Source organism: Pan troglodytes, chromosome 15, assembly GCF_028858775.2.
Source record: "Pan troglodytes isolate AG18354 chromosome 15, NHGRI_mPanTro3-v2.0_pri, whole genome shotgun sequence".
NCBI lineage: Eukaryota > Metazoa > Chordata > Mammalia > Primates > Hominidae > Pan > Pan troglodytes.
In genome coordinates, this window is record NC_072413.2 from 97626907 (window position 1) to 97643648 (window position 16742).

The following is a 16742-nucleotide window of genomic DNA, read 5'->3' on the forward strand; positions in this document are numbered from 1 at the left end:
CTGTGATTCTCTACTCTCTTTTCCCCAGGAACCTACTTCAGGGAACCACACAGAGGCCAAATTCAGAATCCCTACTTGAACCACTGACCTTTTGCCCTCTCCAAGGCCGGAAGCAAGCCCTTGCCTGATGCACGCCTCAGTCGCCCCATCTGTAAAGTGGGCAGCCCATCAAATTCACATCTCCCTGGCTGAGAGTCATCTGGAGAAATAATGAGTACGTGACCTAATGAAAATTGCACGGTGCCTGCCGAGCGAGGTGGGTAAGCCACTGGCCCAACGCTGTCATTACAGGAGGTGAAGCAGCGCGTGGGCTGATGACTGGCAAGGGGTGCAGCCGCAGGAACCTTTCATCATGGGTTCCCTTGGGAGGCCAGGTAGGTCAGCTCTGAAAGCACCTGGTGCTGCGGGGCCTGCCTTCCTGTGGCTTCGGCTTGGGCGCCATCCCAAGCCGGGTTGGCCAGAACTCTGCCTGTGCAGCCCCGCCCCCAGGCAAGCAGGAAACAATGCACCTGAGCAACCTCCTCACATCTGCAGAGGAGGAAGCTAAGGTGTAGGGGGGTCAAGGCACTGGCCTAAGGTCCCACAGCCAAGGGGTGGCTGGGAGGTGCAATCAGGTCTGCCTGGCACAGAGTCTGGTCTCCTGACCACGATGCCAAACTGGTTATTACTGTCACCACAATAGAATACTAATAATAGTTGTCGTAATTATTATTATTGTGGAGGGCTCTTCTCCAGGCAGGCAGGTCTGGGTTGCTGCGTCACTGGGGCCAGGAGGCTGGCTAGTGCCCACAATGAGGCAGGGTCCTGTCCCAAACAGCACTAGGAGAATGCTGGAGATGGGAGGCTGAGCCCATCCTGCAGCCTGGGTCAGCAGCCTGGGGTCTCACCCCACCCTCCATCCAATGCTGGGTGGCGGGCAGCCTCTCCAATGCCCATCTGCCCTGGAGGGCTCTGGTGATGGATACAGTGGAGATTCGTTGATATGAACATTAAACATTCAACCAGAGGCACTCACTGCTTTTATAAAACACAGACCCCCATGCCAGCCAAGAACCCTGAGTTTCAAAGGTTCCTGCTCTTGCTGGTTAAAGTCTCCTGCATGGACCCTGGGCCTAGGCTGCCAGAGCCCAAAGCCTGGTGCTTGTGCCCACTCCTCGTGTGACCTTTGGCAAGACTCCCCACAAGTTGTTCTGTTTCCCCATCTGCATAACAGTGCAAAATTCAAAGTCATTGTGAGGATGAAGTGAGCTAGCCCTGTGTCTGGCCCACATCCATGCTCGATGAATGCCTGCATTGCTACCCCGTCAGGTGGGTGCAGCCAGAGGATCGGGCGGCCTGATGCTGGAGGAGTCACCGAGAGATGACTGTAGACTGACTTTGACGCTATGAGAATGGGTGGCCTCTCATGATGTAGTCAACGTGTGGCTGCTGTGGCTGTGACATTCCTGTGGCCCCAGCAGGCATCTGCTCTGGGCTGGTGAAACCAGAATGCTTGCTGGCCATGGGGATACAGGTGTGTGTGGGTGTAGCTGTGTGTGTGTGTGTGTGTGTGTGTACGCATGTGTGATCCTCGGGGCTCTGAGACTGCAGGGAGCCTGCAAAACAGGTTCCCAGCTTCCCTGCTCCCATCAGGATTCCAGCTGGATCTTGTTCTGCTCTGTCCTGCCAGCCCGGACTGTGGGAAAGATGTGGAAACTGCTCCGGACCCATTCCTGGCCTGCAGGACACGGCCCATCCAGCTACCTCCACTCTGGGCTTGGAGGTCAAGGCCAAAGCCTGGAGGTCAGGGAGTCCAGTGCCTCTGTCAGCCCCAAGCTGGCCCTGTGAGCTCCCAACAGGATGGGTGCCCAGACTGCAGTTTGCCTGAAAGGAATGGCTCTGTAGACACAGGCCTGAGAAGGGCTGGGGTAATTTCTTTCTGCTCTCTGAGGCAGTATTCTAGGTCCTGGGGATCTGGGCATGGCCAGGATTCCTCTCTCCCTGATGTGTGCCCTGCATACTCTATGCCTAGGTGACACAACACAGGGCTCAGGGTCTAGCAGTGCCCAGCTCAGTTCTTCTGAAAGCTGGTCCTGCAGGCTCCTCTGCGCTCCCCTCTCCTGGCTCCCCGAATCTGTTCCTCCTCCCTCGAAGCATCCCAGCCACCCTGCAGAGCCTGATGCAGGGCTTATCCCTTGGGGAATATTGGGGCAGTGAGGGAGAGAGTAATATGTCACTGAATGGCTCAGGACAGGGGGAGCACCAGGGACTGTGTGTGACATGGAGTTAGTGCTCACCAAGACACTTGAGCCTGAGTCTGTCAGAGCCCAGAGCCAGAGCTCTCACTCATAATGCCACACCACCCCTTTCACCCATCCATCTATCCAGCTATCCATCCGTCCATCCATCCATCCACCCACCTACCCATCCATCCATCCACCTATCTGTCCCTGTATCCATTCATCTACTCTTCTATCTTCCCATCCATCCATCCACCCAGACATCCATCCATCCATCCATCCATCCATCCATCCATCCACTCACCCACCTACCTACCCATTCATCCATCCACCTATCTGTTCATCTATTCATCCATCTACTCTTCCATCTTCCCATCCATCTATCCATCCATCTGCCCATCCATCCATCCATCCAACCATCCATCCATCTGTCCATTCATCTGCCCATCTACCTGCCCATCCATCTGTCCATCTATCCATCCATCCTTGTCTACATTCTTCATTCAGTACCCATCTCCTAAGCCCCTAGTGGTGCCACATTCTGTGCCAGGTGCCAGGGTGCCAGGGATGAATGAGGAGAGGTCCTGATACTCATTCAGGCTGGAGAGACAAGTCTGGGCATTGTTTCAGTGGAGGATGGGGTAACAAGTGCTCTGGAAGATCAGCCCAGGAAGCTGGGGCAACTGCAAGAGGCAGGAAAGTGTTGCTGAAGTCCAGGTAAGCTGGGCTTGGCCAGAGAACACACTGAGTTGGGGGGAGCATTGGAACAGGCCTTAAGAGCTGGAAAGGAAGTCACCAGGCAAAAAGGGGGACTGTCCAAGGCAGCCCAGACAGAGGCAGCAGGACACACAAATGCAGGATGAGAAAGGAACATTTGGAGATGACAAGTGGACAGAGCAGAGTCAGTGAGGTCAGGATGGGCTGGGAGGAGAAGAAGGCAGGAAAGGCCCCTGGGGAGGAAGGGCTGGAATGCATGGCCAACAATCTGCACCTGATTCTTTAGGCAGTGGGAGGGGCGGCTGTTAGGCAGGGAAGATGCATGATCAGTTTGGCAGTCCTAGAGGGGGATGGATTGGAGGGGGCAGGCCATGAGGGACTGCTGTGATGGGCTAGACGACCAGTGCTGGTGGGAGGACCGAGGCCCAGAGAGAGGTGAGACCTGCCAAGGTCCTAAAGTGAGTGCTCCCCAGGCAGGCAGGAGCCCAGGTCCCCAGGTAGCATGGCAAAGGGCCCAGATGCTGAGGCCATGGGACTGGATGGGGCAGGTGTGCTGTGGTTTTTGTGTGGGGGCAGTCTCTTCCTTTCTGTCCTCTCTAAATGAAAACAACACCAACAGCCGGGGGCGGTGGCTCACGCCTGTCATCCCAGCTCTTTGTGAGGCCGAGACGGGTGAATCACCTGAGGTCAGGAGTTCGAGACCAGCCTGGCCAACAGGATGAAACCCCGTCTCTACTAAAAATACAAAAAATTAGCCAGGCCTGGTGGCGGGCATCTGTAATCCCAGCTACTTGGGAGGCTGAGGCAGGAGAATCACTTGAACCCAAGAGGCAGAGGTTGCAGTGAGTTGAGATCATGTCATTGCACCCCAGCCTGGGCAACAAGAGTGAAACTCCAACTCAAAAAAAAAAAGAAAAAAAAAGAAAACAACACCAACAAAGTTTGGTAAGCATGTATTTTCTTTCCTTTTCTGGGGAGGTAAGTGGGGGTCACAGGTGACCCCAGATTCTTGTTCCCAAACCCCTGGACCCCTCCCCTCCTGAATGCTGGAGGTTGCACAGTCCAGTGGGTCCCTTCTAGCTTCCTGTGTGGCCTCAGGTCTCTTCCCCTCTTGGGCCTCAGTTTCCCCGTGGCTTCATAGAGCTAGCCATACCTGCTCTGCCCACTGTGAAGGGTGGCAGGAGGATGGAAGATGAGATAGTGCTTCTGGAAATTCGAGATGCCAAGTCCAAGCCTAGGTGCCTCCCTGCCTCCGAGGAGCCTCCCCTGATGTCCTGGTCACCGCGGCGCTGTGCAGTGGCCACCAGCAAGACCGGCGGCACCAAGGGGCCCCCTAGCGGCCTGAGGAGTTGCTGCAGCCACCTGGGCCCAGCATGTCCTTCCCAGACACCCGCTGATGTAGGACCTTTCTTGGGGACCCAGACCACGTGCCAGGCACTGCGCTGGGTGCCAGGCCAGGGAAACACCATCTCCTGGCAGCCCTGTGAGGTGGGCCTTTCCCCACCTTATACCTGTGCACACCTCCAGGGGACTGTTCCATATCGTCAGGCTGCTGGACAGCCACAGGCTGGACTATGCCGCTGAAAATCAGTGAAATAAACAAGAGGCAGAACATACATAAAAAATAACATGAATATGTATTTATCTTAAAAATAAAGACTGAGTCTGCTGGCACAGGCATGGGCTCTCTCTGGAAGATTACATAAGAAACTGGCATCACGCAGGGTTTTCTGGAAGGCTACCTGGGAGGCGGGGGCAGGGGCGTGGGCACAGGGTAGGAGGGACCCGTGTTCACTGAATTTCGTTTTAGACTTCCTGATTTTTTTTTTTAAATGGAGTCTCTGTCGCCCAGGCTGGAGTGCAGTGGCACAATCTTGGCTCACTGCAACCTCCACCTCCTGGGTTCAAGTGATTCTCCTGCCTCAGCCTCCCAAGTAGCTGGGATTACAGGTGCGTGCCAACATGCCCGGCTAATTTTTTTTTGTATTTTAGTACAGACAAGGTTTCACCATGTTGGCCAGTCTGGTCTCGAACTCTTGACCTCAGGTGATCTGCCCGCCTCAGCCTCCCAAAGTGCTGGGATTACAGGCGTAAGCCACCGCACCCAGCCCTTTCTGATTTTTGAACTATATAGAAGTATTGTCTATACTTAAAAATACACTAAAGATTTAAGAAGTCATAGACTCATAGGCTCAGGGACAGAAAGCAGCCTGAAAGTGTTCTCATTTTCCCTTCAGTTACAGCAGAACTGACAGGAGGCCGCTTGACAACTATTTACTTGCCTGCCTCCAGTGATGGGGTGCTCATCCCTTAAGTGGCCAGTTCCCAGTGTAGAAAAACTCTCTCTCTATGAGTGGAGATGCATTGCCCTGGTTTCTACCCACTTCCTCAGATAACCATGTGGGAGTCTGTAGGAAAGCTAGTATTGGCTGAGCATCCACTGGGTGCCAGTCAGTGGCTATGGATTCAGCCCCGGAGGAGCTCAGAATCCAATTTCTGGGATCTCAGCATTGGGCAGGGCACTGAGGCCATTTGGTAGAAGCTGCAGCCAATGCAGGACCTGCCCCATCGCACACCGGGCAGGCGGTGGTTAATAACAAGGGAGAGGAAGCCCCTGGTCCATCTGCAGTCCCTGTCATTCCATCGCGTTTCATCATCTGACTCCGCCTCCTCTGTCAGCCTTTACAGAAAGGCCTTGGCCTCCGAGGTGTGGTGCTCACACCCTTACACTGGGTGCTCTCATTGGCTGCATCTGACTGGGCCTCAGCCAGCCTAGATTCCAGCTCGGCATCCCTGAGCCTCAGTTTTCTCATCTATAAGATGGGGGTTAATAACAGTACTCACCCAGGAAGCGGCTAGGAGGAGCAAGTGGGACAATGGTGATAGGCATTGTGGGGTGTGGAGGGAGCCCGAGAGGTGACGGAGGGGAAGGGTCCACCGCCCAAGGCCGCTGCCAGCACATAGCAGGTGGGTCTCAGGAACAGGACATGAGGCCTCCCGGTCACACAGACTCTGTTAGTTTGCTAGGGCTGCTGCACCTGCAGACTTTGATTCCCTTGCCATTCTGGAGGTTGGAAGTCCGAGATCGAGGTGTCTGCAGCAGCCTTCCTTCTGAGGCTACAAAGTCGATATTCTGTACCCTGTCTCTCTCCTGGCCTCTGGGGGCTGCTGGCAATCCTGGTGTTCCTGGGCTTGTGGAAGCATCACTGGATCTCCGCCTTCCCCTGCATGTGGCCTTCTCCCTGCACGCATGTCCTCTGTCCAAATGTCCCCTTCTGATAAGACCCCAAATCCTACTGGATTAGGATGCACTCTAATGACCTCAGCTTCACTAATTCCATCTGCAGTGGCTCCATTTTCTTTCTTTCTTTCTTTCTTCCTTTCTTTCTTTCTTTCTCTCTCTCTCTTTCTTCTTTTTTTTTTTGACAGAGTCTTGCTGTGTCACCCAGGCTGGAGTGCAGTCAACCTCTGCCTCCTGGATTCAAGCAATTCTCCTGCCTCAGCCCCCAGAGTAGCTGGATTACAGGCATGTGCCACCATACCCGGCTAAGTTTTGTATTTTGGCCAGGCTGGTCTTGAACTCCTGACCTCAGGTAATCTGCCCACCTCAGCCTCCCAAAGTGCTGGGATTACAGGCGTGAGCCACCATGCCCGGCCTGGTTCCATTTTCAAATACGGTCACCTTCTGGGGTACTGGAGTTAGGGCTTCCACATATGAACTTGGGGGAGACACAGTTCAGCCCGTAACTGATCCCCTACAGTCCTGGCCCCAACACCACTCAGACATGGGAGTCACTTTTGCTTTCTGGGCCTCATTTCCTTGTGTGGACACTGGGTACACACACGTGGGGTTGGACTAGGCATGATCTGAGGGTCCTTTCTGCTCAGAATTTATAGGGACCCTCTGTGACTTCTGGCTCTTGAGATGGAGTCTCGCTCTATCACCCAGGCTAGAGTACAGTGGTGCAATCTCTGCTCACTGCAACCTTTGCTTCCTGGTTCAAGCAATTCTCCTGCCTCAGCCTCCTGAGTAGCTGGGATTACGGGTGTGCGCCACCATGCCCAGCCTTCAACTCTGCCCTATCCCGCCCTCAACTCTGCCCTCCCTATGGTCCAGAGAGATCGCTCCTGCCGTGGGCCTTGAATGTCCTACTGGCCAAAGTGCCCTGGAGCCCCTCCTTCGGCTCTAAGCCCATGCCCCAGACATCCTGGGATGAGGGGTGGGGCTCTAAGCAGAAGGCCAGCCCAGGAGGATTCCCTTGGGATGGGGGCCTGGGACAGAGCCTGGGAGCGAGGCTGGGAGTGGACATGGGGCAGGGCCAGTTGGGGTGAGACCAGCAACACCACTAGCATCTGGCCCGTCTACCAGGCACAGCCTGACCTATGTTTTAGGTCTTGCACTAGAGTCTCTGTCATCCGTCTGCAAATGCTGACCCCAGGTAGAGGCAGGCAGAAAGAACAGGAGTAGCTTTGCACACGTGTGCAGGTGCCTGTGTGTTTGAGAATCCCGAACTCTTGCATTGGGGTAGATCTTAAACATTATCCAGGCCCTAGCAGGAATCTTCTTACCTGCACTCTCAGAGGTATCTTTGCAGCCTCTACTGACTTACCCCTGAGGACAGGGAGCTCACTACCTCTGGGGGAAACCCAATCCCTGTTCATTAGACTGAACTGAAATCCTCTTTCTGTGGGCCCCAGTTCCACTCTCTGGGCTTCACAGGGCAGGGCTGCTTCCTCCCCTCCGCTGAGAACATCCAGTCCACATCCCATCCCATCCCACATCTCCCCCTACCTCTAAATAGGCTCCCATTTGACCTTATCACCAAGTGGTTCTGAGTAGCCAAGCTCTGAGCAGGCTATCACTTCCCTTTTTCTGAGTGTTAGATCTCTATTAATGCAGCCAGGACCACAGTGGCGTTTGGGTGACTGCATCACCCCCAACTCTTTTCGGACTTGCTCACAGGTGTTGCTCCAAGACCTGCCTCCTGCGCTGTGCTGTACAGGCAAGCGTTAAGACTGAAGTCTCTCGCTTTGTGTCTGCATCGTGGTGCGCTGGCCATCACCTCAGCCTATCACGTCCTTCGGAGGCCTAAGTCAGTCATGCAATTTCTTCTCTCGCCAGCCTCAGGCTATTTCAAACCCACATTATGGACAAATTGGTGTGTGTGTGAGAGAGAGAGAGAGAGAAACAGAGAGATAGACTATTTGCATGTATGGATGGGGGAGTGAGGAGGGGATAGAGGGAGGGTCCTATCTGAGGCCTCATGGAGCTGAGACTCAGACCCATCTGGGCGAGTCTGGCCAAGTGGTGAGTGGGTGGGCTGGGTGGGTGGATTCATGTGAGAGACAGAGGCGCCTCCCAGGGACAGGAGAGACACACAGGAAGGCGAGAAGCCCAGCATACTGGGGAAGGCAGCTGCCATTCAAACTACTCCTCAATCAGCCCCAACTGAGACATGGCTGAAGCTAGGCTAGGGGAAAGGTGGATCCTGACAGAGCCACCCCCAGGGAACCCCTGGAAGACCCTGCAGCCCAGAAGGTCGCCCCCAGGGGAGGGTGCGCCAACCCCTGCACACCTTTGCCTTTCTGCCTTGTGGTTTCAGCTGCAGCCTCGGGGAAGCCAGGTTGACAGGCACTGTGGGGACACCCAGGAGAGAGTCTGTGATGCCTGGCAAACCCCCCCAGAGGAACTGAGCAGAGCTGTTTGTGACACATGCCACCCTGGGGACCCCAGAGCCATGTCACAGCCCATGGAGTGTGGGCCCCTGTGGCTTGAGACCTGCAGAGTTGGGAGGGATGAGCCAGGTCTGGGCCCAGCTAGGGACCCCTGAAGCTGGGATGAGGGTGCAGATCACAATTGGATTTGCACTGCGGAGGGGTCCTGGGCAGGGGAGCCACAGGCTTAGATGAGACTGGGAAATGTTCAAAATTGGGTTTAACTATCCCGCTTACTAAATCTGGGGCTATCAGGAGGAGGGACTCAGGACCCCGCCCTCCCTTACAGGGGCCGCTGTCCTTGCTGGGGCTGGAGCAGGAGAGCAGGCAGCCTCCGCCTTCCCCATCTGTAACATGGCAGCCTGTTTTCCAGCTCTGATGTCCAGGTGCTAGGATTGTCGCCTGGAATTTGGGGTTTAAAACAGGCATTCTGATAGCTTTCAGTTGGCATTGCCCTCTCTCCCCCGTGTCCAGGACAGGATCAGAAGGCCCCTGGTGTGTGAGAAAAGCACTGAGTGTGAAGTCAGGGCCTGTCTCCATGCAGGGCTGTAGCCCAGGGACACGTGGAAGCCTGGCGGGGCAGGAGCAAAGCTGCCGTTCAGTCCTCACCAGACTCGGTGGTGAGGAAAGGGAGGCTGCAGAGGGTTTCTGCAGAGGTACGAGTGCTCACAGTCGGCACTGGAAAATCTCCCAGCCAAGGTCCCCCTGGAGACCTGAGCTCAGAGTGTGTAGACATGTCTCCCTCAGGGCTTCTGAGCAGCGAGAGAGGGCGCATATGTGTCTGTGCAAGTGTGTGCACTTCTATTGAGGCTGGGGCTGGAGATGCCTGGGGCCTGGGGTGGCATCTGTCAGCCCCCACACTGGGGGGTCCTTTCCATTATATTTTCCATTTAACTCTTCTCCACCCAGATGAGGAAGCCCCCCGTGACGGCTCTCATTTAGTTGTAGAGCTAGAAGGGTTCACAGGTGTGCTGGGGAAAATAAGTCTTACTCGAGCAAATAAATGAACCGGGCTTTGGCTGCGGGACTTCTCAGAGCATGCCGAGTTGTTTCTTGAATCTCTGAGAGGGACTTAGAATGTGGCATTTCCCATACTTCTCTAACTACAGCACCCTAAGCAGCCCCAGCTCCTGGGAAGAGCACTGAGAAACCATATTTTACAGGACAGAGCATGGGAAGTGTTAGAATGTTTGAAATCGGCATCTCCCAGAACAGCTGGGCCACACGGTTGTGGTGCAGATAAGGAAACGGGCTCAGCCAGGGCCTTCTCTAGGGTCACGCAGTAAGTTAGAAAGATGGTGGATTTGGCTCCAGGACCATCTAGCTGGGGGGACGTGGTCAGGCAGCGATGGCAAGTCAGGGGAGGAAGGCAAGCCGAGAGCCAGGCTGGCAGTCCGCAGCGGGAGTGCTGTTGTTTTTCATTAGTTTCTTTTTGTTGATGAATTGATTTTCAAACTTCCTCTGACAGGAAACTTCAAACACACGCAGACTGGAGGGCAGTGTAATGAGCCCCCCATCTCCTTCACCCACGCCGCCTGTCAGCAACGTGAGGTTGGTCTTGTGTCCCTACCCCCAGTCACTACCTCCCCTCCGAGGGGCAAGTTTGAAGCAAATCCCCAGTGGGGGTCTTCAGTGGTGACCCAGAAAGGATCTAGTGGGTTTGGGGTGGGGGCAGGGGAGGGACACTCAACGAGCTGGAGGTAGAGTTGGGGTCTGCAGGGGTGGGGGTCCCAGGGAGGAAGCATCCCTGAGGCCCCGATAGGACAGCCCCAGGGAAATACTGGCTGCCAGACAGTTGGGGCGTCCAGGGAACATGGAGAGCCAGGGCCCTCCGCCTGCCGTCCTGAGTGGGACTTAGGGGCAAAGCAGTTGAAGAGTTTGGACAGGTGGGGTGCTTCCTGGGAAATAATCTCACAGTGTAGGGAGTGCCCTGTCCCTGCCCCTGCTGTGAAGAATCTAGTGGCTTTGGACTGAGAAGCCGGGGAATCAGATGGGGGGTGGGGGTGGCAGGGAAAACCTTCCAGGAAAGGAAAGTGACCCTCAGAGCATCCACAGGAAAGTGGGGCTGGGCCTTTTCCTCCCTGGGCCTCAGTTTCCCTGCTTGGGCCGTCAGGGGTTAGACTCTGGGGTCTCCTCCTCTGAAGGCATCATTAGTTCTGTGGTTAGCAAGAGTCAGGCTCCCCTTTCACCCTCCCCAATCTTCCCTGCAGTGGTGAGCCCATCTCATTCATTCATTCATTCATTCATTTCCTACTTGCAAGAGGCTGCACGCAGGCCCACAGACACAAGGCAGTCCAGGCCCTGCAGCTCAGGAGGGACATGGGGAGACAGAGAGAGCTACCTGCTAGGGTTGATCAGCATCACCAGCCTCTGGAGGCAGGGGATTGCTGGGCTATGGCTTGGTACTTCTCTTTCAAATTAATCACACATATATAAATGCGTTTTCATGCAAAGTTATCTCGTGCCTTCGATAAGGCTGAAACGTGGAGCAGGAGTCCTACTGTGCATGGGTCTCAGAGGGTCTCGGCCAGAGCACTGCCCTGGGAGTCAGGAGCCCTGGGTTCTAGCCTTCCACTGCCACCAACTCCACTTGTGGCTTCAGGAAGAGTCTCTGCCTCTGGAGCCACTGGGCACTGGGTTCAAATCCTGACCCCTCCACTCTGTGACCTGATTATGACTAGCTGTTGTCACCTCTCTGTGCTTCAGCTTCTTCATCTGCATGTGGTGGGGAATGACTGGCCCAGGTGGTGGGTGTGAGTGGGAAGGGATGTCATGGAGGCTTCAGAATACTTGCCGCTGAGTCCATGCATGACCCCTGGAGACTCAGAAATACCTGGAGAGACCTGGGGGTGGAGTTCTGTTGGCACATGGGTGGGGGTGGGGCAGCATCTGGGGAAAGGTGACCTCCTGGTCCACGGGGTCCCACTGGGACTTGGTGCTGACATGAGGCCCGCATGACGTGGCACAGGCAAAGCTCCTAGCACAGTTGTGGGTCTTTAATAAATGCCCATTTCTGTCTTCTGTTTTTTTCCTTTTCCAAGTTTTAATTTTAAAATAGATGTTTTGAAGACAGACCAGCAGATTGTCAAGCAGGCAGGACTTCAGGGACAGTCTGAGCTGCTTTTTGGTGACTTGCAAGATCTACAGACGGTGGCACTGCTTAGAGAGTGGAGTTCTAGACAGCAGTTAAATGGAGTGAATTGCCCTTTAGTGTAGACGAATCTCCAACACCAGATGGAGGGGAAAGAAGGAAGTTACAAAAAGAAAAGTGCAGCAAGAGGCCAGGCGTGGTGGTGCATGCATGTAATGTCAGCACCTTGGGAGGCCGAGGGGGGAGAATTGCTTGAGCCCAGGAGTTTGAGAGCAGCCTGAACAACACAATAAGACCCATCTCTACAAAAAATAAAAAATTAGCCGGGCATGGAAGTGCATGCCTGTAGTCCCAGCTACTTGGGAGGCTGAGGCAGGATTGCTTGAGCCTGTAGTGAGCTGTGATTGCACCACTGCACTCCAGCCTGGGTGACAGAGAAAGATCCTGCTGAAAAAAAAAAAAAGGAAAGAAAGAAAGAAAAGAAAGAAAGAAAGAAGGAAAGAAAAAAGAAAGAAAGAGAGAGAAAGAAAGAAAAGAAAGAAAGAGAGAGAGAGAAAGAAAGGCAGAAAGAAAGAAAGAAAGAAAGAAAGAAAGAAAGAAAGAAAGAAAGAAAGAAAGAAAGAAAGAAAAAGAAAAATTGTGGCAAGAGGCTGGTGCAGTGGCTCATGCCTGTAATCCTAGCACTTTGGGAGGCCGAGGCAGGCAGATCACTTGAGGTCAGGAGTTTGAAAAGAAGCCTGGCCAACATGGTGAAACCTGGTCTCTACTAAAACAAAAAACAAATAACATAATCAGCCAGGCGTGATGGCGGGTGCCTCTAATCCCAGCTACTTGGGAGGCTGAGGCAGGAGAATTGCTTGAACCCAGGAAGCGGAGGTTGCAGTGAGCTGAGAGTGTGCCACTGTGCTCCAGCCTGGGCAATAGAGCAAGACTCCGTCTCAAAAAAAAAAAAAAAAGAAAGAAAGAAAAGTGTCACAAGAGACCATTTATAGAAAGTTTAAGAACATGCCAGATGCTGATCTGTCTTCTCTGTGGAACCTGCACACAGTCGCCTTCAGGAGAATGTTCCCTCAGCAGAGGAAAAGGTTCTGAGGCTCACGTGAGGCCATGGTGTCGGGAGCTCACTGGGCCTGTGATAGCTCCTGTTTTTTGAGCACATACTACACGCCAGGCACTCTTCCAATGGCCTCATAGATCACTCCCATTTAACAGATGAGAAAACCAATGCCCAGAGAGGTCAAGGGCCCTGTCCAAGGCCACACAGTTGGTAAGTTACAGAGCCAGAACTCGAACCCACTGCTCTTCATGACCAACCCACATTGCCTCTCACACTGCGGCACACAGTTCTTCGTGTTCTAAAAAGGATTTCAGACACCTAAAGGGAGCGTGGTCAAATGTTAGCACGGGTGAAGTCTGGTGGTGTGTTCTTGGGTGTTCCTTCTTCTGTTCTTGGTAATTTTTCCATAAGGATGTTTACAAAGGCTGGCTCTGGCCTGAGGTCTGCGCTGGCCCCTTGCCTGGCCATGATCTATACCATACAGGTATCCCGGCTACCAGAGTGGCAGAGCAATGGCTCACTCACTCCCTAGCACTCACGAGATGGGTCCTGGCACATTCTCCCGCTGCAGCTAAGAGTGGCGGAGGAGGCCTGGGCCCTGCGGAGAACAGATTCACCAACACCTTGGCGGTTCTTCTCAAGACAGTGGGGACAGGCGGCCTGTCGGGGAAGAGGCTGCCCCGAGGCCTTCCCAGTCTTTCTGTAGAAGGGACGCAAAACCATGGAATTAGCAGAGCCTGGTCTGCTGGAGCCGATGCGCAGGTGCCCACACCGACCCGGTCTGGCCAGAGAGGCGCTGGGTGTCCACTGGCCTGTGTGCCCTGATAGTGGCAGCCGATGATGCCTGCCGGGCTCCTGGAAATGTGGGCAATGCTCCTGGACCCCACACCCTCAGGCCCCAGAGGGGCCAGCAAAGGCCTGGTCTCACCTCTTCCCCACTCCCACTCAAGAGATAGGGAAACAGAGGTTGGGTTGAGGGAGAGTCCTTAATGGGGAATTTGAAGCAGGGCCAGGTGGCTCCCTTGTGCCAGGCAGCCTTTGTGGGCCCTGAATCATTTGCTGAAGAAAACTGGGACACTTCTCAGCCCCAGGCCTGGCTTCCGAAGCTGCATTTCCATTAGATGGAGTGTGAGGCACCTTTGGCCCAAAGGACTAGCTTTGTCTTTGTTGCCCTGGTGGTGCACACCCCACCGCCACACAAGCACCTCTGGCTCCAGATGGCATTTGGTGGAATTGTCCAGCTGTGGCAGGAGCTCGGGCCATAGAAATAGCCAAGTCAGAGCATTTGATCATTCATTCATTCATTCCCTCATCCTTTCACTCATTCACTCATTCATCCTTTTGTCCATTCATGTGCTTATTTGTTCTTACAAATAATAAGATGCCTAGCACGTGCCAGATGTCATACCCTGGGGGCTCAACAGCCGGGCCCCTGCCTTCAGGGAGCTGCCTAACTGGTGGAGACCGGGGAACCGGGTTCTGGCTTCTATATCACTATGGTTTGCTTCATCTGAAATGAATGTGGTGACTCCAGCTTTATTTTAATTCATGGTAGCATGGTGTATCTTTCTCCATCTCTTTATTTTTCAACTATCAGTCTTTACATTTAAAGTGGATTTCTTGTAGACAGAATATAGTTGGGCCTTGGTTGTTTATTTTTATTTTATTATTATTATTTTTTTGAGACAGGGTCTCGCACTGTCACCCAGGCTGAAGTGCAGTGGTGCGATCATGGCTCACTGCAGTGTCGACCTCCTGGGCTCAAGTAATCCTCCCACCTCAGCCTCGAGAGTAGCTGGGACTATAGGCACACACCACCACACCCAGCTAATGTTTTTGGATTTTTTGTAGCAACAAGGTTTTGCCACATTGCCCATACTGGTCTTGAACTCCTGGGCTCAAGCGATCTGCCTGCCTCAGCCTCCCAAAGTGCTGGGATTACAGGCATGAGCCACCATACCAGGTAGGCGTTGTTTTTTTGTTTGTTTTTTTGTTTTTTGAGATGGAGTCTTGCTGCGTTGCCCAGGCTGGAGTGCAGTGGTGTGATCTCGGCTCACTGCAACCTCTGCCTCCTGGGTTCAAGAGATTCTTCTGCCTCAGCCTCCTGAGTAGCTGGGACTACAGGCACGCGCTACCACGCCCGGCTAATTTTTGTATTTTTAGTACAGACTGGATTTCACCATATTGGCCAGGCTGGTCTCGAACTCCTGACCTCGTGATCCTCCCACATCGGCCTCCCAAAGTGCTAGGATTACAGACGTGAGCCACCATGCCCCGCCTAGGCCTTATGTTTTAATTCACTCTGACAATCTATGTCTTTTAATTGATCTATTCCAATCATTCAGATTTAAAGTGATTGTTGATAGAGATGGATTACCATCTACAATATGTATAACTCTTTTCTATTGATTATACTTCTTTGGTCCTGCCTCCCTTTTCTTACCTGCCTTCTCTGGTTTTAAAAATGGAGCATTTATTAGTATGATTTCATTTTACCTTCTTTTAAAGCATATCAATTATATTTCTTTTACAATTATTTTAATGGTTGGGCTAGAGTATGCAACACATATTTTGTTTATGTGGTTTTTAAAACTTTAAAATTTTTATTTATTTATTTTTGAGATAGGGTCTTGCTCTGTCACCCAGGCTAGAGTGCAGTGGCACAGTCTTGTCTCACCACAGCCTCAACCTCCCAGGTTCAATCAATCCTCCTACCTCAGCCTCCCAAGTAGCTGGGACTAGAGTTGCACACCATCACGCCAAGCTAATTTTTGTATTTTTTGTCGAGACAGGGCTTTGCCATGCTGCCCAAGCTGGTCTCAAGCTCCTGGGCTCAAGCAATCTGCCTGCCTTGGCCTCCCAAAGTGCTGGAATATCAGGGGTGAGCCACTGTGCCCAGCTGGGTTTTTTTAATTAATAGACTTTTTGAACCATTTTAGATTTGCAGAAAAATTTGAGCAGATACTACAGAGGAAATACATTTTTTTCCTAATAAAAGTCCACCTTCAAATAACACTATACCACTTCATGTGTAGTGTGATAACTTATAACAGAATTTCCAGTTCCTTCCTCCCATCTCTTATGACATTGCTGTCATCCATTTCACCCATCCATGTGCTATAACCATCCAGTATGTTGAATTTCTGACCTATATCATCTTCTTTCTCCCTGAAGAACTTCTTTACTTCTTCTTTTTTTTTTTTTTTTTTGAGATAGAGTATCTCTCTCTCGCCCAGGCTGGAGTGCAATGGTGCGATCTCGGCTCACTGCAAGCTCCACCTCCCAGTTTCAAGCAATTCTTCTGCCTCAGCCTCCCCTGTAGCTGGGATTACAGGCATCCGCCACCACACCCAGCTAATTTTTGTATTTTTAGTGGAGACTGGGTTTCGCCATGTTGGCCAGGCTGGTCTCCAACTCCTGACCTCAGGTGATCCACCCGCCTCAGCCTCCCAACGTGTTGGGATTACAGGTGTGAGCCTCTGCACCTGGCCTGAAGAACTTCTTTTAATGCTTTCTTGTTTTCGTAGGGCAGATCTGCTGGTGATGAATTTCTCCCATTTTTGTTTTTCTGGCAAAGCTTTCATTTCTTTTTCACTCCTGAAGGATAATTTCACTGGATCTAGACTTCTAGGTTGATGGGGTTTTTTATTTCAATTTTTTTCTTCTACCACTTTAAATATTTCACTGTACTGTCTCTTGGTTGCCTGTTTTCTTTCTTTCTTTCTTTCTTTCTTTCTTTCTTTCTTTCTTTCTTTCTTTTTTTTTTTACACAGAGTCTCATTCTGTTGCCCAGGCTGGAGAGCAATGGTGCAATCCCAGCTCACTGCAACCTCCACCTCCCAGGTTCAAGCAATCCTCCTGCTTTAGCCTCCCAAGTAGCTGGGGTTAGAGGTGCCCGCCACCATGCCTGGCTAATTTTTTGTATTTTTGTAGAGCGGGGGTT

The 16742-nt window shown here is 52.7% G+C and overlaps 1 protein-coding gene across 1 annotated transcript in view; it reads left to right on the forward strand.

The window, feature by feature from the left end:
* Positions 1–28: 28 nt before the first annotated feature.
* The window catches only part of HHIPL1 (HHIP like 1), a 53537-nt gene continuing 36823 nt past the window's right edge, over positions 29–16742 (forward strand). Inside the window, exons 1-2 of the mRNA XM_024348900.3 lie at positions 29–214; positions 292–374. Coding sequence (XP_024204668.3) covers positions 211–214; positions 292–374 — 87 coding nt within the window. The 5' untranslated portion in view covers positions 29–210. The remainder of the gene's footprint in view (positions 215–291; positions 375–16742) is intronic.